The following is a 22,792-nucleotide window of genomic DNA, read 5'->3' as shown; positions in this document are numbered from 1 at the left end:
TTGGCTTGGCCTGGCATCTGCCTCAGATTTCCTGTGCTCCTGACTTTAATGCTGATGCAGTCCAAGCCTTGACCCCTAAATTCTTGGCCACAGTTGACAGAAATGCTGACCCTAATTCCTAATTGCTCATTTTGTTTGATGATTTGGATTTAGCGTTCTTTTCCCTAAACTGAACTCTGATACCTATTTATTCTGTAAAATGATTCAAAACTGTGCAATACCGGTCTTTAACGTCTATACAGACATTTCTGTGAGACCCACAAAATCAAAAGATATAGACTATTAAAGAAAGGACAGGGCAGTTTTGTTCAACAGTTAACTGGTGGCTACTTTAGAGACTACTACAAAATGAACTGATAAGTGACTTATAGACACTGATCTACAAAGCCTATGTCTGTAGCATCAACGGCACTCTATCATTATATATTATATCTTCAAGTTAGGGTTATAGCACGTTAAAATTAGACTGTCTTCATTTCCTTTCTGAAATCCTCCACATATTCACTTCGTATTAATAAACACTCAAAAAAATGAATACAAAAAGAAGAAAATGAAGTTGAAATAACATAAGGATCTTTGTCATGAAGATGGCAGTAAAGTAATAACGTAATTAACGTCACAAAGGATTTTAGGAAAAGAAAGAGTAGACCAATTACGTTAGTGTGCCTCAAAACGTAAAAAGAGACTCATTATCTTTAAATACACTATATTTACACAGCTATGTTATACTAAAGAACTTAAGCATAGTCAATTTTAAAAATTATAAAGTATATTTCAGTTGACAGAGTATTTTCACAAATAACTATTTTGGTCCACTATATAAACTCTACGAGAGAAATATTATCATCCTCATTTTACATGTCAACTTTTCTTTGACCACCTCATTTCCAATGGCATTCATCTTACTCCACTTTGGCTACATTCCTCCTAAGTTTCATCTTGGTTCATCTCTCAGAACTAATCCTTCTTGGAAGAACTACATTAGAATACCTCACTCATCATGGTCGCAATCTCCTACCTTTCCAGTTCTTTACTCAATTATCCCCATTATACCTATTGCTTAGTTTCATGGGAATCTAGCCCTTTGGCCCTATCTACCCACCCTTATATCTTCACTTCCTTCTCTATCCAACTTAGTGCTATGGTCATACTTTAACCTTAACTCTTAACCCGTTGTCCTTTCTCTGCACAAATACATAAAATACCCAGCATAGATAAACCCAACTGACCATCTTGGCCTTGCCTACTCCTAAAGCTCTTGCACTCAAGCTGCTCAGCCTGGGGTCATGGTATGTTTGTGGTTTTCAACTTCAGTGGACCCTCAGCACCCACTTCTGAATCCTTTTGTGTTTCATGGTCAGATGGCTCTCTAGTCCTCTACAGCAGTTCTTTCAAATTCCCTTTACCCTCATCAAACTTCTAATCCTCTCATTTCCAAAGAAAAAAATAGAAGCTATTATATAGCTTCCTGCCATAGATGAGAAATTAAAACTCAGAGAGGTGAAGTCAATTGATCAAAGTCCACAGCCAATGAAGAAGGAGCAAAGCAAGTCAGTCTGACCCCGGAGTTCTTAACATCTATATGTTATAATGTCTCTCATTTTCTCATTCTCAGTTACTGCCTTCCCATTCTACCAGTTCTTCAAGGCAAACACCTAGGCTCTGTCCTTGGCTACTTCCTCACCCTCATCATCAACAACTACTCACCTATTTCTTAATCTTGACTGGCATTTTCCCAGAACCAGGCACCATCATCATGAACTTGGACTACAGCAACAGCCTTTAGGCTTGCTCCCAATGAATCCAGTCTCTACACTGAAAACAGTGAAAGGGATCTCTCCAAAATGTATGCCACGCCTACCTTAGCCAACCTAATTCCTCAGTTCGACTCTCACCAACTCTTTTTAGACCAGAGGTTGGCAAACTCTTTCTGTACGTGGCCAGATAGTAAGGATTTTAGGGTTTGCGGTCACATGATGTCTGCCCCAGACTTACAAAAGCAATCATAAATAATACATAAACAAATGGGCATGGCTGTGTGGCAAGAAAACTTTACAAAAACAGACAGTGGGCTGGATTTGGCCCGTAGGCTGTAGTTTGCTAACTCCTGCTTTGGACGTGTTACAGTCACTCATTCCACTAACATTATGTATTTTCTATGGGCTGGGCACTGTATTAATGACAAGGTGATGAACAAAACAGACATATTCTTGTCCTTCACAGAGCTTAAAGTTTAGTGGGGAGGGAGGTATTCATTTTTTTAATTATATAAATATATAGAACTGTTTCTGTGATAAGTTCAACCAGGGAAAAATAAGTAGGGCTATGCAAGCCTGTGATAGGTAGATGCGACTTAGCGCAAGGATCCGGAAGATTCTCCTGAGGAATGTCTTGACTGAGAAGAGATTTGAAGAGGGGAGGGAAGAGTATTCTAGGAGGATGGATCAGCATTTGAATAGACCCTGTGACAGGAAGAAGTCTGGCTTATGTTTGGACCTGAAAAAGACGGTGATGGCTAGAATGGCAAAAAAAAATGAGGTTGGAGAGACAAGTAGGGATCAGACCATGCATTTTGGACCATACTTATGACTTTCATCTTAAGTGCAATGGAAAACCATTCAAGTATTTTATGGAACGGATGATATGACTAGATATCTATGGCAAAAAGAAAACTTTGGCTTGTCACAAAATTCTCAGCTCCTAGGTCTACATCTGGCAAACTGCAGTCATACTATGGAGAGAACGCATAAGAAGGGGAAGCAACAGTAAATGTGGACAGATTTCTTAGAAAATGCCCATTATTTAGGAGAGATGATGGTAACTTACCTTAGGTTAATGGAGAGGAATCTGTGGAAGAGACAGACTTTTACTACAGAAAATCAGGAGGATGAGTGATGGAGTGTATTTGGCAGGGAGAGATAAAGAAGAGAGAGACATCAGGAATTCACAGAGAAGGAGAACACACGAAGAAGGCTGGGGAAATAAGAGTTTGATGGTGGGGAGGTTGAGTATGAGATAACTTTGAGACATCCCAGAGGAAATTTTAAATAACCAGATGGGTATATGGACCCGGAATTCAAAGAAGTCTGGGCTAAATATATAAATCTGCTAGTGGGATGGTGGCCTTGCAGTATATACCTAAGATATAATAGAACAAAGAGAAAAGAGCCTGGTACTGAGTGTTGCAGTGTTGCAGTGTTTAATAGCTAGTCAGAGAGGGATGAACCTGGAAAAAAAAAAAAGGGTGAAAATTCAAAGAGGTAGGAAGCAAGTCAGCACGGGCATGTGACACGGAAGTTGACGGAAGAGAGTATTTCAAGGAAGACAGTGGGGTCTACAATGTTAAATGCTGCTGAGAATCCAAGTAAGGTCAACACTGAAAAATGTTCACTGCGATGAGTGGAATGGAAGCCATTTGTGATCTTTCAGGTTGCCAGAACTTACTATGGTCTTCCTCCTTTAGATCTCTGCCTGCGCCTTTATTCTACCTGCCCTTCATGAAACAGGAAGAGTAAGATTCTCATTGGAAGGTTTCGGATGTGGGGAGGTGGGCTGGTGGGGGGGGGCGGTGTGGATCTAGAAAGAGCTGCAAAAAAAGGCTTAGTGAGAAACAAAACAAGTAACTTAGACAAAAGCAGGTAGCCAAGCATCTACAATCAATCAAAGACAAACAGGAAACCGCGGTACACACTGTATATACAAAGGCAGCTTCTGCTGGGGTAAAGCTCCGAAACTGTGACTGATCTCTAAAACTGACTGAGATGAAGGCTGAAGAGAGAAAAATATACAGTCTTCATTTTAAACAATGAATAATATATTTTCATACATTTTATTCTTTGTTTAGCCATGATCACTGGGGATTTTATGAGATTTTAGGGCACCTGTTCTCTAGCTCACACGTAATATGGTACATTCTAAAGTCACAGAGTTCTTTTCTCAAATACATAAAATTAAATGAGAAATAATATGTGAAATCATCAAGCATAATCCCTGGCATTTAATCGGTATCCAGTGCAAATTTACTGAATTTGAATCATTATAAAATTACAAACTAATATCGGGACATGTTGGTCTTGATCTACATGCAGTGAAAATCTGATTACCTTGAATATCATCATTGAATGTGCAGTACTGGTTTTGATACTTTTTCAGGAGCCGAAATGCATTTATATTGGCGAAATCTTCAAACTGAATAAGGCAATTCATGCCATACCTATAGGGCAAAATATTCACATTAGAAGAGGTTAATGAAATAACATTTAAAAATAAACCTTGAAAATTAGACTGGAGAAAAGGCAAAACATTATTTTCTTTTAAAGGTCCTATCTTGGTACTTAGTATAAATATATAATACAGTGTCTGTTCAGTAAATATTTACTACATGCTTACTACAGGAAAAAGCATTGCATCGGCACTGTGAAATACTACAAAGATGACAAAAATATGGTACCCTGCAGTCAAGTAATTTAAAAGTTAGTAGAAATTATTTTGAAATAAATGAAAAGTGCATGAAAAGTAATACGAAAGTGGTACAAACAAGGGATAACATGTTGAGAAGCCACATATCACTCCTGACTGGGGTTACAAACCAGGTAACAAATGAACTGAGTTTTAATCACGTCATGATTTCAAAAGTAGAGATGTAAGGTTCTACAAGCTGAGTAAACAGCAGAAGCAAACTAACTGAAGTGAAAGTCAGGAGAGTAAAAAAAATCATTCAAAAAACAGCAAGAAGCCCCATTTGGCCAAAATGTCGTGTTTGGTACATGTAAGCGTGTAGTGAAAGACAAGGTCAGAATTTTATGTTGGAAACCTTAAAAATTCTCGCCTAGGATTCTGATGTTTGTTCTATGGCCATAACCAAACACTGAAAAGCTTTGAGCTTTGAAGTATACAGCACAGATTTTTATTCCTGAAATTAACTTACTGGTTTGACCCCTTATTCTTACGATCATCTATGGCCTGTACATCCAAGACAAGGGAAATTAACACCATTGATACCCCAAGTATCTGAGAGTTACCAGAGAAAGCCTTATAGCCATGGCCATCCTTGCTAGGTGATTTAGAGATGTATGGTCTCCAACCTCGGCTAGACTCCCACTGCTGCCATATTTATGATTCCTTTTCTTTGTCTTTGGTCAGCTTCCACTGCTACTGCACCCAAAGGCTATTCCTAATCTTCGCCAATTCTTTTAAATCTTGACCTCTTCACCTGTCTCCTACTTCCTGGCATAGTGAGGGCATAATGTGTGATCTCCCTCAACTATTCTCCTCCCACCGCATCTCCCATCTCCCATCTCTATCTTTAGCGCTACCCTGCAGGCATCAGTCAACAAGGCGTTCCTCTTCCTGTTTAAGGTAACTCACCGCTGCTGCCCACTGTTCCCAACACTTCCTTCTTAATTAGCTCCCTCTCTCCTATTTAAAACTCCTTCTTCTGGACAAGTTCCTTCCTCTTTTTTGATAACTGACTTGGAGCTTCTTATTAGAGGGGAAAAGTTCTTTCTCAACCCCATGTTTTTCCTATCCTTTCCATTTAAGGTATATGAAATATTAGTTTACAGTTTACATTATTTCTCCATCCCCTGTCATTTACCTTCTGTCCCCACGACTCTGCTAAAATTGCTGCTCTAAAATTAGAATGTTTCCGAACTAAAAAATCCAAGAAACACTGTTTCTCATCCCTAATTTACCAGGGCTCTGTGCTGCATTGCCACTAATTCTGTTTACCTTTTTTCCTTGAAACTCTATTCCCTAGGCTAATGTGATATCACGCTTTTCTGTGCCTTCTCCGAAACTACTGATCATTTCTTCTTCTTTCTCCCTTAGGGAGTTCTTAGCACTTAAACATTGGTGTTTCCCATGACTCCGTCCTTGGTCTACTACATGGTGTATGTGTGTGTGTGCGCGCACGCGCGTCCGTCCATCCTGACAGAATCTCAATCCTATCATAGTTTTAATCACCAATTATATACAGTGACTCCCAAAGGTATGTTTCTACTCTACTCCTGTGAACTCCAGACTTGTAAATCTCATGACCAGCTGGATAATTTCACTTGAACGTACCTCAAGTTGAAAAGTCCAAAATTAAACTCATTACATTTCCATAATACCCATAAGTGCTCAGCAAATATTTGTTGGATGAATGTAATTTATAGATATTTTCTCATTTAATCTCAGGGTGCAATTTTATAGATGAGGATAGCCTTGGGCAGCAGGTAAGCTGGGGAGGGGAGATCTGCACTCAAGTCTGCCTGATGAGGTGGTAGAGCCTGACGTTTAAGCTAAGCTTTAAGTTTATGATTGATTCCTTTCTGTTATCCTGTAGGTTATTATATATACCTTTAAGTATATACCTTTGAACAACGCTGAGTTCTAAAACTAAAAATAAGGAGCTCTATAACAGAAAAGTTTTGTAAGATTTAATCAGAATGATAAACTAGTGAAAAGACTGACTAGTCTTTAGGGGTTATGTTTTGTTGCAAACCAACAGTTAATAGAAAGCTGCTAAGCATAGGTTTGGTTGTTTAACATTTATGATGGCCCTACCTCTTCATGGTGAAGTCCGTCTCCTCAAGACGGAAACCAACACCTTCTTACAGATTATCTATTCTGTATTTCCAACCTAACTTGCTTATTGAAACTCAATCATCTTCATAGAACATTTCCAAAGTCAAGTAGGCTCTTGACTCAATTTCAACAACTGTTTTTCTATGAGGGAAGCATACATTTCCATGTCTCAGAGACCCAAAGACTGAAGCTATTATTTTACTATTTCCTTTTTAACCCACCATATTCAGTTAATTACCATTTTCTATCATTGCTACTATTTAAATATTATCACAGCCCAAGAAATTAGTCTTGCTCCTGCTACGACTGCAAAAAGTCTACTGGTCTCTGCTTCTCCTTGTCTCCCTCAAACATATGACATAGAGCCACCAAAGTTTTGTAAAACAACAACTTCCGCCAGCTACTCCCTTGCTCAAAATTCACAGAGTGGATTGCTCTGATGATGATGCTCAAATTCCTTAAACTCAAGGATCTACAATCACATTTTCTCTTTTCAATTGCCTTCTCTCTCCCTATATTGCAGGGTAAGTCCCTTCCCCACTGAACCACTTCTCTCCTCTCTCAAACACGCCACGTCCGTCTCCTTCCCATGTCTTTATTAATGCACTGCCATTGCAAATCACCGTCACTCTTGAATCGGCAAATATTTTCTATACCAGTTACGAGGGGTCTAAAACTACTAGCATGTAGATGTCTCATCAACTAGATCAAAAGCTTCCTGAGAGACTTAAAACTCTTTCAGACAGTACTACGTCAGTAGAGAGAAGATCAAGTGAATATAATATGTAAGCAAAAATTTATTTCATTCAATAAGAATAATTGGTTCGGTTAATAATCTGTACTGCCGAATACTATGACTATCAGTTGCTTTGAATGAGTTGCATCAGAGTAGGTATTTCCCTTTACTTGCCCAAATTCCAGAAGTTCTAGTGTTTTGCGTTTTTCATACTAGTTCAAAAAAAGTATAATCTTTCTATTATTTAAATAGACATGGCTTTTATTCTAGAATTTCTCTTTTATTTAGCAAGAAACAAAATCAAGTTCGTTTCATGTTACTTTTTAAAGAGTTGGCACTAAGTAGGTTATAGACGTTTTCAATACCAATAGTTTCTATTAACAGAGGTAAAAAGGTTAGCCTAGGCAAACCAAGATTTTTCAAAAAACTCATTTAGTACTATAAGACGTTAACACATTTTTCTCTTTTGGTTGAATTCCCAAATACAAACAGGAATTAAAATCATGTAAATCACAGTTATTCTTATAATTTTTATTCATATTTATTTGCCCCTCCTTTGAAAATATTTTCTACAGTTACCTAAGAAAACAAATTCCTAAGAAACTGCTATGTTTTCCACCAGCACTTTAAAATTCTTTCCCGTATCCCTTCCTCTTTTCTTTTCTATCAGTCATTTTGGAAATGTTAATTATTTGTTCAGAAGACTTTCTATAGTAGTCCTTTAAAAGAAGTAATATTTTAATTCAAACAAGCAGCATTAGAAAATTCCCGTATGAGCAAAAAGACTAATAAAATATGAATAAGTTGTTAATGGTCTAAAAGTTCTACTGCCAATATCTTAAATTCTCTAATACCCTCCTTCTCTGCCCCTAGTCCTGTCTTCCCTCTCTTCCACCAACTCCTTCCCCAGCACGCTACCCACTCTTCATCTGGTCCTTCCTCTCCTCCGAGTGCATTCTTCCTAGCTTCACCTCTGTATGCTGAAGACAGTTACTCCAGCCATGCACTGGCCGTCCCCCTAGTGAAACGGAGCAGGACCCTGTGGGGCTCCTGGGCATAGAAGACTTTCTGTCCCCCGATTCTGTCCTCCCTATTCTTGTACAGGATAGCCGTCAGCCTCCATGAACTTCCCTGAGTTCCAAAGGACAAGGTCCAAGCAGTTGCTAATCAGGGAAGGGAGGGGATGCAGAGACAAGGGAGGCGCAGGCAAGAAACAACAGTGCAGCCTTGGGGCAGAGTCCTGGCTCCCCCTCAAGGGATACACATGACAATATCTTTAAACTCTTTACAGAACTAAAACCCCCAACAAACGGAAGATGTTAGCATCCTTCATTCCAGAGAAGACCACCTGAGGCCAGATGAAAGGAACCAGAGAAGCTCATCAAGAGACGACATGAGGGCTTCCCTGGTGGCGCAGTGGTTGAGAGTCCGCCTGCCGATGCAGGGGACACGGGTTCATGCCCCGGTCCGGGAAGATCCCACATGCCGCGGAGCGGCTGGGCCCGTGAGCCATGGCCGCGGAGCGGCTGGGCCCGTGAGCCATGGCCGCTGAGCCTGCGGGTCCGGAGCCTGTGCTCCGCAACGGGAGAGGCCACAACAGTGAGAGGCCCGCGTACCACAAAAAAAAAAAAAAAAAGAGACAACATGAGACCAGATTAAAGGAGCGCAGGCCCTGCACACACTCCGATCCTTATCAGCAATCCAGCCCTTGAACCACTGCAGTAAAACTCCTCACCAAATCCTCCTAGGTTGGGACACATAGTTTTTGAGGGTCATGAGCCCTCTGTGTCCCCCTTTGACTGGCAAAGCAATAAAGCTATTCTTTCCTCCTTCACCCAAAACTCTGTCTCTGAGATTCGATTCGCCACTGGTGCACAGACGCTGAGTTTTCAGCAACACTAGCAGCCCCCGGCCTCTTGCTCTCCCTCATTCCACTTAGATAGCACACGAGTCCGTGCTATGGAGTCTCAGCTAGGACCTCAATCAAGTCCTGCAATATTTGTTTTCTATTGCTCACTGGTCCATAGCATGATCCCAGAGCAGCTTCTGCAAACCATTTTTTACTCCCCTTGTCCCACAAGCATTCGTTCTCTTACCAGCCACTACCTCACTGAGATGAGTGCCATGCAGAGTGAACAATCTTCACCTTCTCAGCTCCCCCACCTTTAAAAATATGTGTGCTTTTACTTCTTCTCTTCCTCCACTTCCGAGATGTATTCTTGCTTCCTTGTTTCTAATCTCTCTACAGACCTTACTGCCTCAACTCTACCTCTCTACACTAACAGCTTCGATTTCTCCTTCTCTACTGGTTCCTTCCTGTCTCCAAGGAGCCTCAGGACTCCCTGATTTTAAAACCATGTCTCTTGACCATTACAAAGCCAAAGCTATGGTTACTTATCTCTCTTTCCACCTACTGCCAAACCTCTAAAAGAGAGGCTGACAAACTTTCCCTCACTTTTCACTTCTTGTTAATATTATGCCTATACTTCAAAGACAGTCTCACACTACCACATTCTGATATCACAATGTAGATGAGGTCTCTTTCTTCTGATCCAACAAAATACTTTGTAAATCATCTGTTTTTCTTCCATTGCAGTTATTTACATATTATTATTATGTCCCTGAAGGTCTATCTTTTTAAATCACTGTAAAATTCAAGCTGAAGACTGTTTCCTGAATTTTTGTTTCTTTTCTTTTTTTTTTGATTACTCATGAACCTTAGCGTCTTTTTCTATGTCCATTGGTCACTTGTAATTCTTCCTGGAAGATTATATGGTCTTTGGTTTGTTTTTCTATTTTTACGGTCTTTTCTTTATTATTTCATAAGAGTTCTTCACATATTAAGAATATTAACTTCCTGTTACATATGGTGCATGGGGCCTCCCTACTCTAGCATACTGTGTCATTAATCATTTACACAGCATTCCTGTTTGTTTTTACAAAAGGAATTCTAAATTTTTATGTAGTCAGATCTTTCCATCTTCTTACTTATAGCTTCTGCCCTTGATGGCATGCTTATTACAATCTTCTCCACACACGTTTAACTATTAATCAAAAATTTCCTCTAGTGATATCATGGATATAGAAAATGATTAACCTCTACAGCTGGTATTATTTTTCACCGTTTAGATGTAGATTTTTTTAAAATATAGATAAAAATGTCTGACTTCTATATAATTCGCTCAACTCTACCAGCACCATCTACTTAATAGCCTATCTTTTCCCCTCATCACCTGTAATCAGATACTATCTTCTCATACATAGTAGAGTCAGTTTTCTGTGCTTTTCTCTTTTATTCTACTATGGCTAACGACAACAAATATCTTTTAACCTTTAATAATATGTGTGTGCACACGTGTGTGTGTGTGTACACTCACTTATTCTTCACAAGCACTCTATGAGGCAGGCACTGTTATTATCCGCATCTTATAGATGAGAAAACAGGCACAGCATGTTGGTCCTGCTCAGTAATGATAGCCTATCATAGTAATGATTAACCTACGAATCCCTCTATCCACTGAAAAATGCCTTTATTTTAACTTTAGTTTTTAAGTGACTTTAATATTTAGTAATATTAGTTATCTCTCATTCTTCTTTTTTCAGTATTTGCTTGGCTGTGTTAGCAGTTTAAAAACATAGACTCTACTCAACAGTAAAAACCCAAAACCCTCCAATTAAAAAATGGGCAGGGCTTCCCTGGTGGTGCAGTGGTTGAGAGTCCGCCTGCCGATGCAGGGGACATGGGTTCGTGCCCCGGTCTGGGAAGATCCCACATGCCGCGGAGCGGCTGGGCCCATGAGCCATGGCCACTGGGCCTGCGCGTCGGGAGCCTGTGCTCCGCAACGGGAGAGGCCACAACAGTGAGAGGCCCGCGTACTGCAAAAAAAAAAAAAAAATGGGCAGATCTGAACAGACACTTTTCAAAGAAGGCATACAGATGGCCAATAGGTACATGAAAAGATGCTCAACATCACTAATCATCGCTAATCAACAGAAATGCAAATCAAGACCACAATGAGATATCACCTCATATCTGTTAGAATGGTTCTTATCAAAAAGATAAAAATAACAAGTGTTGGCAAGGAACCCTCTTGTACTGTTGGTGGGAATGTAAATTGGTGCAGCCACTATGGAGAACAGTATGGAGGTCCCTCAAAAAAAATTAAAAATAGAACTACTGTATGTTCCAGCAACTCCACTTCTGGGTATTTCTTTGAAGAAAATGAAAATATTAATTCAAAAAAATATCTGCACCCCCATGTTCACTGCAGCATTACTTACAATAGCCAAGAAATGGAAACAACCTAAGTGTCCATCAATGGATGAATGGATAAAGAAAATATGGCATATATACACAATGGAATATTATTTGGGCATAAAAAATAAATGAAATCTTGCCACTTACAACAACATGGAAGGACCTTGAGGGCATTATGCTAAGTGAAATAAGTAAGACAGAGAAAGACAAATACCGTATGCTCTCACGTATATATGAATCTAAAAACAAACAAGAAGAAAAAAAAAAAGTTCATAGATACAGAGAACTTTCTGGTGGCTGCCAGAGAAGGGGGTGGGGGGGCGTGGGGGGGGAAATGGGTGAAGGTGATCAAAGGCTACAAATGTCACAGTGTAAAGTAAATAAGTCCTGGGAATATAATGTACAGCATGGTAACTATAGTTAATAATATTGTATTACATATTTGAAAGTTGCTAAGAGAGTAGATCTTGAAAGATAAAAACTTTTTTGTAACTATGTACGGTGATGGATGTTAACTAGACTTACTGTGGTGATCATTTTGCAATGTATACAAATACTGAATCATTATGTTGTACACCTGAAACTAAAATAATGTTATATGTCAACTACACCTCAATTAAAAAAGAAAATAAACATGGGCTCTAGAGTCAGAGATCCTGGGATGAAATTCTGTCACTGTGCCTGTTTCTCCCTCAGAATAAATAAGAATAACAATGGCATATTATCGTAAGTATATTATCAGGATTAAATGAAGCGATAAGTGCCAATGTTCAATGTGTAAAGATTGGCACTAAGTACTCCATAATCACTAGATATTTTCTATTACTTAATAGTAACAATAGAAGCCATAAACAGTGAAATAATACCCTCCAAAGCCTAAGAGAAAATAAATATCATTCAAGAATAGTATATCTAGCAAAGCTATTCTTCAAGAGTACGGTTGAAACAAAGTCGCCTTTAGATAAATAAAAGCCAAGACTTTTACTAAAGGACTTTTACTAATGGGTGTATTTCAGAGAGAAAGGAAATAATCCCAGAAAAAAACACATCTGTGATATAACAAAACAAAATGTAAGTAAATACAAGTAATTTGTATCCATATAAAATAATAAGGATAAGTAAGCTATACTTCCAGCATGACACAGTGAGGAGGCTGGCAAATTTCTTCCCCACACAGCAACAATACAGCAGGACAAGTACTTCAACACAACCATGTCAGTGCTCTGGAAATCAACTAAAGGCAAAGAAGCAAAACTTTTCAAGTAAAATGGGGAGTGGGCCAGTTCTTGAAAGGAACATAAAATGTCTACGCTTCTCATAGACACGATGCCATTCTAGGACACTCTTTAGCTATCTGGATTAAAAATAACTCAAATATTAAGAATGGGTAAAAGCATCTCCATGGCTATAAATCATTACCTTGTTTTTGTTTAAACAACCTTAGCAGAGAGGCAAACTTTGTGGTAGCAACTGCTTACCCCAAACGCAAATATCAGTCAGCAATCATCTGGTGCTCATCACGGCTCCTTCCCCACCTCTCTGGCTTCTAAGCAGCCCTTTAGAAAGTAAAGGCTGCGTGTTTTCAGACAGGGTCCTATGGTTTGCTCCTGATGTGTCATGTACTGTGGTCCAGCAGCACCAGATGATCTGTTATTATGTACCAAAGCAGCAGAACCTTGTGGTTACAGGATGTGAGGAGGAATCAGAGCCTTCTCAGTTCTATTCCTGGACCTACTACTTACTTGGTCCTGTGGTTTGGGGCTGGTTACAATTTCTCTGCGGTTAAAATGAAACCCTCACAATATGGCTTGCCTTCAGTGTTTAGGATACAATGGGGTCGGGTTATGAATTTATAATGTTTTCTAAGTGAAGTCTGGGAATAGGCATAGGTAGTAAAAGGGTGCACAAGATACCTCATCATTTACAAAAGGATATTTTAGGATCATCCCCTGGAGAATACTGCCTATCCGTTTTCATTTCATGAATTTTCTCTACTTGGTAATTAACTCGGATTTGAGTCCTAAAGATATAGGGAGAGGCACCCTGAATTCATTTTGTGATACAAGCATCTTGCATCATATAATAAAAGAAAGCCATGGAAGGGATATTTTGTTCCAGATTGAACCAGCCTTGTCGCTATGAAATTATAAGCAGTGGAACACAAGGACGTTAGCCAATTGGACTCTACATGACTATGAAAAGAACCTACTATTTTATGATCAAAATATCACATAAAATAGTGGGTGTAAATGGTTTTAGAAGTTAACAGAAATACCACCCATAAAATTAACATGTAAAAACTGCAGAGAACTTTCTCTTGTGGCATTGTTAAATTAGACAAAACCCTAATTACAGGGATGGCACTTACTAAGGGCCAGGCACAGTGCTCCACATTTATAGGGTTTACCTCCTTTAACTCTCAGCAACCCAGGGAGGAAGGTAGTTATTACCCATTTTATGCATGGAGGAACTGGAGCTCAGAGAGATTAGGGCCATGCTTGAGTTCATACTGCTAATAAGTTGTAGGACCTGGACTGAACCACAGGGTCCATGGTTTTAACAACTTTATATACTGGCTTCCACAGAGCACCAATGTTGCCATCAGTGAAGTGAACAGTATGTTTAGAAAGAAAAGGACTGTAATGATAAAATAAGGGAGTTATAAATTTATCATAAAACTACCAACACAGCATTTGTATGTATTCCGTATACAAGGTATTTTTATAACAGAAAGTATATGGACAGATGTTGGCGAAAACATTAGCCTTTCTTTGATTATAAACTATCAAGAATTAACTATAATCAGGTCGACCAAGCACATTTTGATTTAATGAAATTTTTTTTTAGTATTTATTACATACATGGCACTATGCAGCATTCCAGATCCACAGCATTTTACCTCTGATGGGTACCTTAGCGATAATGTATTACTCACTTTTAAAAATGTAACTGAGCAAATTGAGCAGTAAATAGGAAACACGGATCTTGCCCTTAAAATGCTTATAGTCTCATTGGGAAGACAAAAGATACAAGCAGAAATTTTAAAGAAGGTTCCAATTAAAAGCAAAACCAGCGGTACACAAAGAGATCACTATAGGATTTAGGGAAGACAACATGAATTAGGTTGAGGCTTAAAACAGGGCCCTTGGTAGGATTCCAGTGGGGAAAAGAGTGAGGTGGGGATAAAAACCACAGAGGTCTCAGAGTCTGTGCTGGAGGACCTTGAGGACAATAGTTTGAGGAACTTTAGAAGATCAACATTGGCCACTGAATTTCAGATTATGAATAGTCTTGAATGCCAGGTTAAGGAATTTGAAGTTGACTGAAGTTCTCTTTGGCCAAGAACCACTCAAGTTTAATTCTTCCTTGTCGGTAAGAATTAAGAACAGAAATGTGTTCACTCATTTGTTAACCCACTGTAATCCAGTTCCTACAACTTTACTTCTGTATTATTTTCTGACACTTAGATATACCTTTCATTTCTCTTATCATTCTTTCTGTTATATTTTGGGGACACCTCTTAATTATTCCCTGTGACACTGGAAATTATAAACATTCAGCAGTAATCATCCTTTCTTTCCTTCTTTTCCTCCTATAATCTTCCCTTATCAAGTTCACCTATTCTTAGGGATTCAGTAATCATCTTTAGATGAATAACTTCTAAATCTATAATCTCTGTTGCTAATCTTTCAAAGAAACTCCAACTCCATGTAGCCAAAAGGATAGTAAGAAAGATGTGGAGACATATTATATTATGAATCTTTTTTAAATGAGGAATACATGTTAATAAGATAATATTTTAATATATTGTTAACCATTCTTACTCAGTTATTTATAGTATCAGAAGTATTTATAGTATCAAAAAATTCACAACTTTTTTACACCAAGGACAAACAAAGAAACATAAACAAAATGAAACCATTTTCTTAGGTTGCCATCTACTTCTCAAAAAAGACAGCAGGGTTTGTTAAAATTTAAGTTCCTTAAAATTCAACAAATTCTGAAACTGCATTTATAAATAAAATTTCTATTTAGTATATTTACTAAAAAAACATTTAAAAATTACTTCTTGCCTCCAAAATCAGTGAAATCTTTTCTCTAATGATTTTAATTTAATATGTGAATATAAAATTTCTAGAAATTCTGAACTTTTTTCCTTACAAAACCTATTATCCAAACTCTTCCTATTTCCACCAATGCCAAAATACTGTAATCAATTTCTACTTTGCCTCCTGCCTTATACCCTAGTGGTCAAGTTCTGTTATGCCTTTTAATGATTACCCCTTTCACAGTAATTGTTAAGCTTTCTATTCCAAGTGCCTCAATTCGAGTTCAGGCTCTTTGGACCCCATCACTGCAACAGTACTGCAATCTCCTAGTTCGTCTCCTTGCTTGTGTTTACTTCCCCACTGAAGGCAGTTTACACAGTAAAAAATTTTTTCATCCTATTTTAAAGCAGGTCTTGTGTAATGAGAGCTCTTATAAACTTATCTCCCCCGTTCTCAAAAAGAAACCGTATTCTTCCTTTCTTCCCTTATTTATTCATTTATCAAATAATATACTGAGCACCTACTAGAGGTCAGGAATTGTTCTCGGTGCTGTTGACACATTCCTGCCCTCACAGTTTGTAGGTTTGGGGCGGACACAGTAAGTGGGAGATTATAATGCAGTGTGGTAAGTGCTGTAACAGGAAGTTCAGGATTCCAAAACAGAGCAGGGGCACCTACCCAGAATTAAGAGAATTAACAAAGGCTTTCTAGAGGAACCTAAAGCCTGAAGGATGAGTAGGAGTTTGTCAAGTTAAGAGAAAGGGAAAGAATTTGTGAGAAACAGGGAACATGCTCAAAGGCCCAGGGTTCAATAAATCATATTTATTCTGGCATATTTCAAGAACTGAAATAAATTAAATACGATTGAATCACAGGGTTTGAAGGGGAAGAGACAAGAATTAAGGCTAGAGAGGTAAGTAGGGCAAGATTATGCAGGCCGTCTAACCTGTGTTGAGGGGTCTGTATCTGATCCTACAAATAGGATATTAAACAGGAGTGTGACATGATCACTTTGCATTTTAGACTAACTCTGTGTGGTCAGGGTAAAGAATGGATTAGAGATGGGGAGGACCAAATGCAGGAAGTCTCCTTAAGAGGCTGCCGCAAAACCCCAGGCCTGCACCTGGCATGGGAATGCAGACAGCGAGAAGTGGGCGGATTCGAGAAGAGGAGCAGATGATGAGAGAGAAGAAATCAAGGATGAATTCCAAGTTTCTAGCTTGGGCCACTTGATCATGAGTGCCGCCCTGGAGCGACCTCAGCGACACGCAAGCAGAGGAAGCTGTCGTGAGACATTAAGGTGTGTGACTTTAGTATGTCAGAGTTTGAGCAGCTGCCTGTGAAGATAAGGCCCATGAGGTAGCCGTGAGTGCGTGTCTACACTGGTATGGGCCAAAGGCCATTAGAAACGAAGATCCTAAGAACAAGAAAGGCCAACAAAACACATCATCCACATGGAAATGAAAGTAGGTTGAGAGCAAGGCTTTGAAAACACGGTAAGAATTAGAGAAGGGCAGTTAGGAAACTGGGAGAAGACAGAGATAAGATAAACCTAATTGGCATAAACACCAAAGATGCCAGGGTGAGGGGCTTACATAAGGATGAAGGACTGGGCTTCCCTCGTGGTGCAGTGGTTAAGAATCCACCTGCCAATGCAGAGGACACAGGCACGAGCCCTGGTCCGGGAGCCACAGGCCCACATGCCAGGGAGCAACTAAGCCCGTGCACCACAGCTAATGAGCCTGCACTACAGAGCCCACGAGCCACAACTACTGAGCCCCTGCGCCACAACTACCGAAGCCCACGCACCTACAGCCCGTGCTCTGCAACAAAGACAAGCCACCGCAATGAGAAGCCCCCGCTTGCCGCAACTAGAGAAAGCCTGCGCGCAGCAACGAAGACCCAACACAGCCATAAATAAATAAATAAACAAACAAACAAATTTTTTAAAAAAGGATGCAGGACTGATAGTCTGAAAGGACAGCGGGGAGAAGGCACTGATCTCACCTCCCAACCCTAAAACACTGTGTGGACCAACAAGCATCACTCTTTGAAAGCACTGCAGGAACAGTGGAGGTCTTAAATGAGAGCCATGTTTTAGGAAAGCAAGAAGGTAAAGGGACCATCCAGTGAGGAAGTTAGGGAGCCTTTATTAAGGAACAGGGTTCCAAAAGCAGAGTGGGAAGTTTTGACAGGGAAGGGCATGTTGGCAGTTTGGTTTAGGGGAGAGGAAATACAAAACATAAAGTATGAAAAGGCATGAAGTATGTGAAACGGTATATGGAATTAGACAAATGAGATGTTATTTTTACATTATAACGGGAGACCAAGTATAACAATAATATGAAGTAAGGCTTTCTAAGAATTATGTCCAGAGGCCACGTGATGGACTGCAAAGATGGAGTGCCAGGAGGTGGGTTTACGGCAGGGGGAAGGTTGCATCCTGGTGTCTATGAGTTGAGGCAGCACCAGTACAGGCTCAAATCCTAAGGGCAGCTTTGGCTCTAACGGACGGATCTCTGTTTCAACATGCCATTTGTGTTTTGATCCTCCATTTCTACTCTGCACCATGTCCCATGCCCAGAAAACCTTCACATAAAGGATGCAGAAATTCAGAAAATGCTTTTATAAACTCCATCTGCAAACTTACCATAGAGAATTAAAAGTCTCCTCAAATGCATGTTCCAGTAGATACCTTATCCCCAACCTCAATCATGTCATTTATTTCTGCAGTTTGAATCACTAAATCTGTCTGTGTCTCCTTCCCAATTTAGACTAGATCAAACTGTTTATTTTTAAAAGCCAACAACTTCCACAAAACACTAGGGATCAGGTTTTGAGCAGCAGAGAGAATTGTGTGTGATTTTGCTGCAGATTATCAGAGCCATAAAACTTTCAAGCTGGAAAGGTCCTTGGAGACCGGATTACAGGAGCAGACACTAGTGAGTATTGTCACCTAAGAGAAAAGCCAGGAACCCCAACTATGACAGCCACTTATGATCCCAGGAGACTTTTTTTGATGTAGGAAAATATCTTCTTATTTCAGACTATAAAATACAGAATATTTCCAGAGACATCTGTCACAATTTATATATTCAAGTGACTATGAATACTATCCTTTAGAGTGTCCACTTTCAGACTACTTATTTATCCAATGATGCCGCACACTGCTCAACTACTTTCAAAGTGACTTTAAAATCAGTTTTATTACTTAGTTCTATCTTGTAGGTAATTTTCTTCCCTCTTTCTTAACTAGCAGTAAAAAAACAAAAATCTGAAGAAATATTTTGAGAACAAGAACTACATCCAAATACTGACCTGGATCAATATTCTCGTTCTGACTGTTCTCAAGAATCACTATCAAAAAAAAAAAAAAAAAAAAAAAAAGAATCACTATCAGTCTCAAAGGATTTTTCTTTAAATGCCATCATTGTGATATGTAAAAGAATTGCTATAGGTTCTAAATACAATATTCAAAGAGGCATTCCAAAAGTACTATGAACATCGGCTGTAATCACTGTACAGAGTTCCAGGGTATTACCTAGAAAGAGATAACACTCATCCACATCTAACTTTTAAAGAAAAAAAAAAAATCAATCACGCTACTTTATAGTGAAACCTCAAAATCGTTGTAAAAATGAAAAAGGACTTTGCATGTACCACTACTTAAAAACTTTGACAGATGATATCCATTCTTATGCCACTGAATAAGAGAAATCTATGTCTATTATTCAAGAAAAACCTGAGAACTCTACGTTTGGAAATAGCTGAAGGCACAAATCCAATGTAAATTACAAATCAGGCCTCTCTGGCTCAATCGTCTGGGCTAATGTCAAAGTTTGAACACTAACCATTTTCCATAATCAGAACCCACCTACCAGTAATGTGTCCTGAAGTTACGACTATTTACATTTCCATATTAATAGTATTTCTTACGGAAGTATTATTGCCTAATACTAATAAAAATGCCAAAAATATCATGTTCCCTGCTTTATTAATAAGCTCTTTTCTTCCCACATACTGGGGACCCCATGAACTAAGTTCATCATATGTTCCATTAGTCCTGAAGGTCTTTGAAGCCCAAACTGCTTTAGGATTGTTTCTATTGGCACCTGTATGGGTACATTTACCTGTATGTCAATGCCTTCTTTTCCCCTTAAAATGGCTCGATAATTAGTTGAAGTGACTTAATCTAATACACTAAAATTAGAATTCTATTGCAGAGCCCCTACTTAATTCTGAACAATTCTTAGGAACAAAACCTGACATAGTTCAAAGAATTGTTTTGACTTCCTTTTGCATTAAATCACTTTTAAATGATTCTGACTCTTTTTTGAATTAACAAGTACACATATTTCAGTCTAAGTTTTCAAGAATGCAACTCTTTCTCTGCCAAACTGACATATTTCCAAAATCTGATTTTGGACAAGAGCATATGGAAGTATGCTAACTTATCATTTGTAAACTAATGATTTTATTCCGGTATCACTGAGAAATGCAAACCAAGGCAAAGTATTTCTGTGCCTACAACAGTACTTACTGAAAAACAACACTTCAAGTGAAGTTAATTCTCTCACGGTATTAGAATCTAACTACCTGCATTTGAGTTCTGCCTCTTCATAAACTGACTCTTTTGGGTCAAATTCTCAGTTCTTCCACAACCTTTCTGAGAACTCCTTTTGCAGTTCTGAATCAATAAAAAGAATTGAAAAAATATACTCAACAGAGGTCATTAACAACACAAACCACCTATTACTATGCAAAGTATTCAGGTTTTGCAAAAGTCTGACTTTCACCAATCTGATCAGTGGAAAGTGAGGAAATAAAAATCTGATAATTTTGCTCTCAGTGCAGTCCAGATGGAGAACAGTTGTAGGCTCTCTGATAAGAGATTTCTGAATAAAACTATGACTACTAATGAGGTAGGCATACACGGCAAGATATATAAATTTTGCATTGTCCAGATAGGAGTATTTCGACACACCTGTTTTTCATAGATGTGCAAGAAACATAAATACTCTGAAAAAAGATAATTACACTTCACATGCGTAAGAGTATTAGAATTCCTTTCTTACTTCTGAGCAACAGTAGACTGATAAAGTCAAGAGAATACTGAATCAGTTTCTCATAACTTCGTTCTTTTAAAATATACACATAAATACTGTATATATGTGTTCCACTTCACCATTAATAACCCACTGTGGAATATCTGGAGAACAGGAACACAGATACACGATATTTGATAACCTTTTATAATAAACCAAGTTTCAACACCCTCCTCACTGAAACAGCCTGAACTGACCAATTCAAATGTTGCATTCTTCCTTTTTGTTTTTCACACTCCTTTAGGTTTTCTACTATGCCGTGAAACTGCCAAAAGGCAGAACATTCTTTAGAAAGGAGAAAAATACTGAAAGTGGCTGGAAAATCTACATACGGAAGAATAAATAACAACATCTACAAAGTCACTTCAATAAATGAGGCACTGTTAACAGTTTTATGTCCGACTAAGACTTTTTCTGTGCCTTGCTTTCTTTAAGATCAACTTTAATGACATAGGATAAAAAGCACCCATTTTAGTTATAAAATTTGATTAGTTTTGATAACTGTACACCCATCAAACCATCTCTACAAGTAAGATATGGAATATTCAAACATTCCAAAAAGCTCTCTTGTAGCCCATTCTAATCAATCCTCAGCCCAACGATGGCGCCAGACAACCACTGATCTACTTTCTATTGCTATAGATTAGTTTTGTCTTTTCCAGATTTCATGTAAGTGGAATAATATACAAGAAACCTTTCGTATTTGGTTTCTATTGCTCAGCTTGATTTTGGGAGATTCATCCATGCTATTGCATAAATCGATAGTCAGTTACTTTTATTCCTTCATACTATTCCATTATATGGCTATACCACAATCTGGGTATATGATGACATCTGGACATTTGGGTTGATTGCAGTTTGGGGATCTTACAAATAAAGCTGCCGTGAATAGTTTAAAGTTTTCATTTCTCCTTTGAAAATACCAGGGAATGGAATTCCTTGGTAGTATGACAGGTATATAAAAAAATGTAACTGCTGAACAGTTTTCCACAGTGGTTCTGCCATTTTACGCTCCCACCAACAACGTAAAAGAGTGCCAGTTGTTGGAAATGCTCACCAACACTTGTTGTCATCAGACTTTTAAACTCTAGCCATCTAGTGGGTATGTAATGGCACCTCACTTGATTTTAATTTGCACTTCCCTGATGACTAAGGAGCTTACGTGTGCTTAATGATCATTGCGAAGTCTTGTTTCAAATCTTTAGGTCAACTTTAAAAACTGAGTTCTTTACCTTGAGCTGTAAGAGCTTTGTTTTTTTGATATATTCTGGATAGAAGGCATTCATCAGATGTATGTATTATAACTCTTTTCCCCAATCTGTGGCTTGCTTTGTCATTTCCTGAACAGCATCTTTTGAAGAGCATCAGTTTCAATTTTAAGTTCAATTTAAAACCTTTTTATGACTTGTGCTTTCTGTAAGAAATACTTGCCAAACGCAAAGGCACCAAGATTTTCTCCTATATTTTCTTTTAAAAGTTTTATAGCTTTAGCTTTACATTTAGGTCTATGACCCACTTTGAATTCATTTTTGTGGGGTAAGTATGAGATAAGGGTTGAGATTCGTTTTTTTCCTTATGGATATCTAATTGTTCCAAGACTATTTCTTTCTTTTTTTTTTTTTTTGTTGGGGGCAGGAGTTTATTAGTTTATTTATTTTTGCTGTGTTGGGTCTTCGTTTCTGTGCAAGGGCTTTCTCTAGTTGTGGCAAGCGGGGGCCACTCTTCATCGCGGTGCGCGGGCCTCTCATTATCGCGGCCTCTCTTGTTGAGGAGCACAGGCTCCAGATGCGCAGGCTCAGTAGTTGTGACTCACGGGCCTAGTCGCTCCGCGGCATGTGGGATCATCCCAGACCAGGGCTCGAACCCGTGTCCCCTGCATTAGCAGGCAGATTCTCAACCACTGCGCCACCAGGGAAGCCCCAAGACTATTTCTTGAAAGGACTATCCTATCCCCACTGAATTACTTTGCTACTTTATCTAGAATCAATTAACCATCTGCACATGGGTCTATCTCTGGATTTTTAAATTCTTTTACACTGATCTATTCTGCTTTATTGTTCTATTGTCTTATACC

The 22,792-nt window shown here is 38.7% G+C and overlaps 1 protein-coding gene across 2 annotated transcripts in view; it reads right to left on the bottom strand.

Moving 5' to 3' along the window:
- Window positions 1–22,792, bottom strand: part of ME1 (malic enzyme 1) — a 192,381-nt gene that overhangs the window by 40,225 nt on the left and 129,364 nt on the right. For both annotated transcript variants that reach the window (XM_065889064.1, XM_065889065.1), the window contains exon 7: window positions 4,104–4,213. In XM_065889064.1, coding sequence (XP_065745136.1) covers window positions 4,104–4,213 — 110 coding nt within the window. The remainder of the gene's footprint in view (window positions 1–4,103; window positions 4,214–22,792) is intronic.

This window comes from Phocoena phocoena, chromosome 12 (genome assembly GCF_963924675.1).
Source record: "Phocoena phocoena chromosome 12, mPhoPho1.1, whole genome shotgun sequence".
Classification (NCBI taxonomy): domain Eukaryota; kingdom Metazoa; phylum Chordata; class Mammalia; order Artiodactyla; family Phocoenidae; genus Phocoena; species Phocoena phocoena.
Note: the sequence above shows the minus strand (reverse complement) of the source record. Positions and strands in the feature narration are given on the sequence as shown.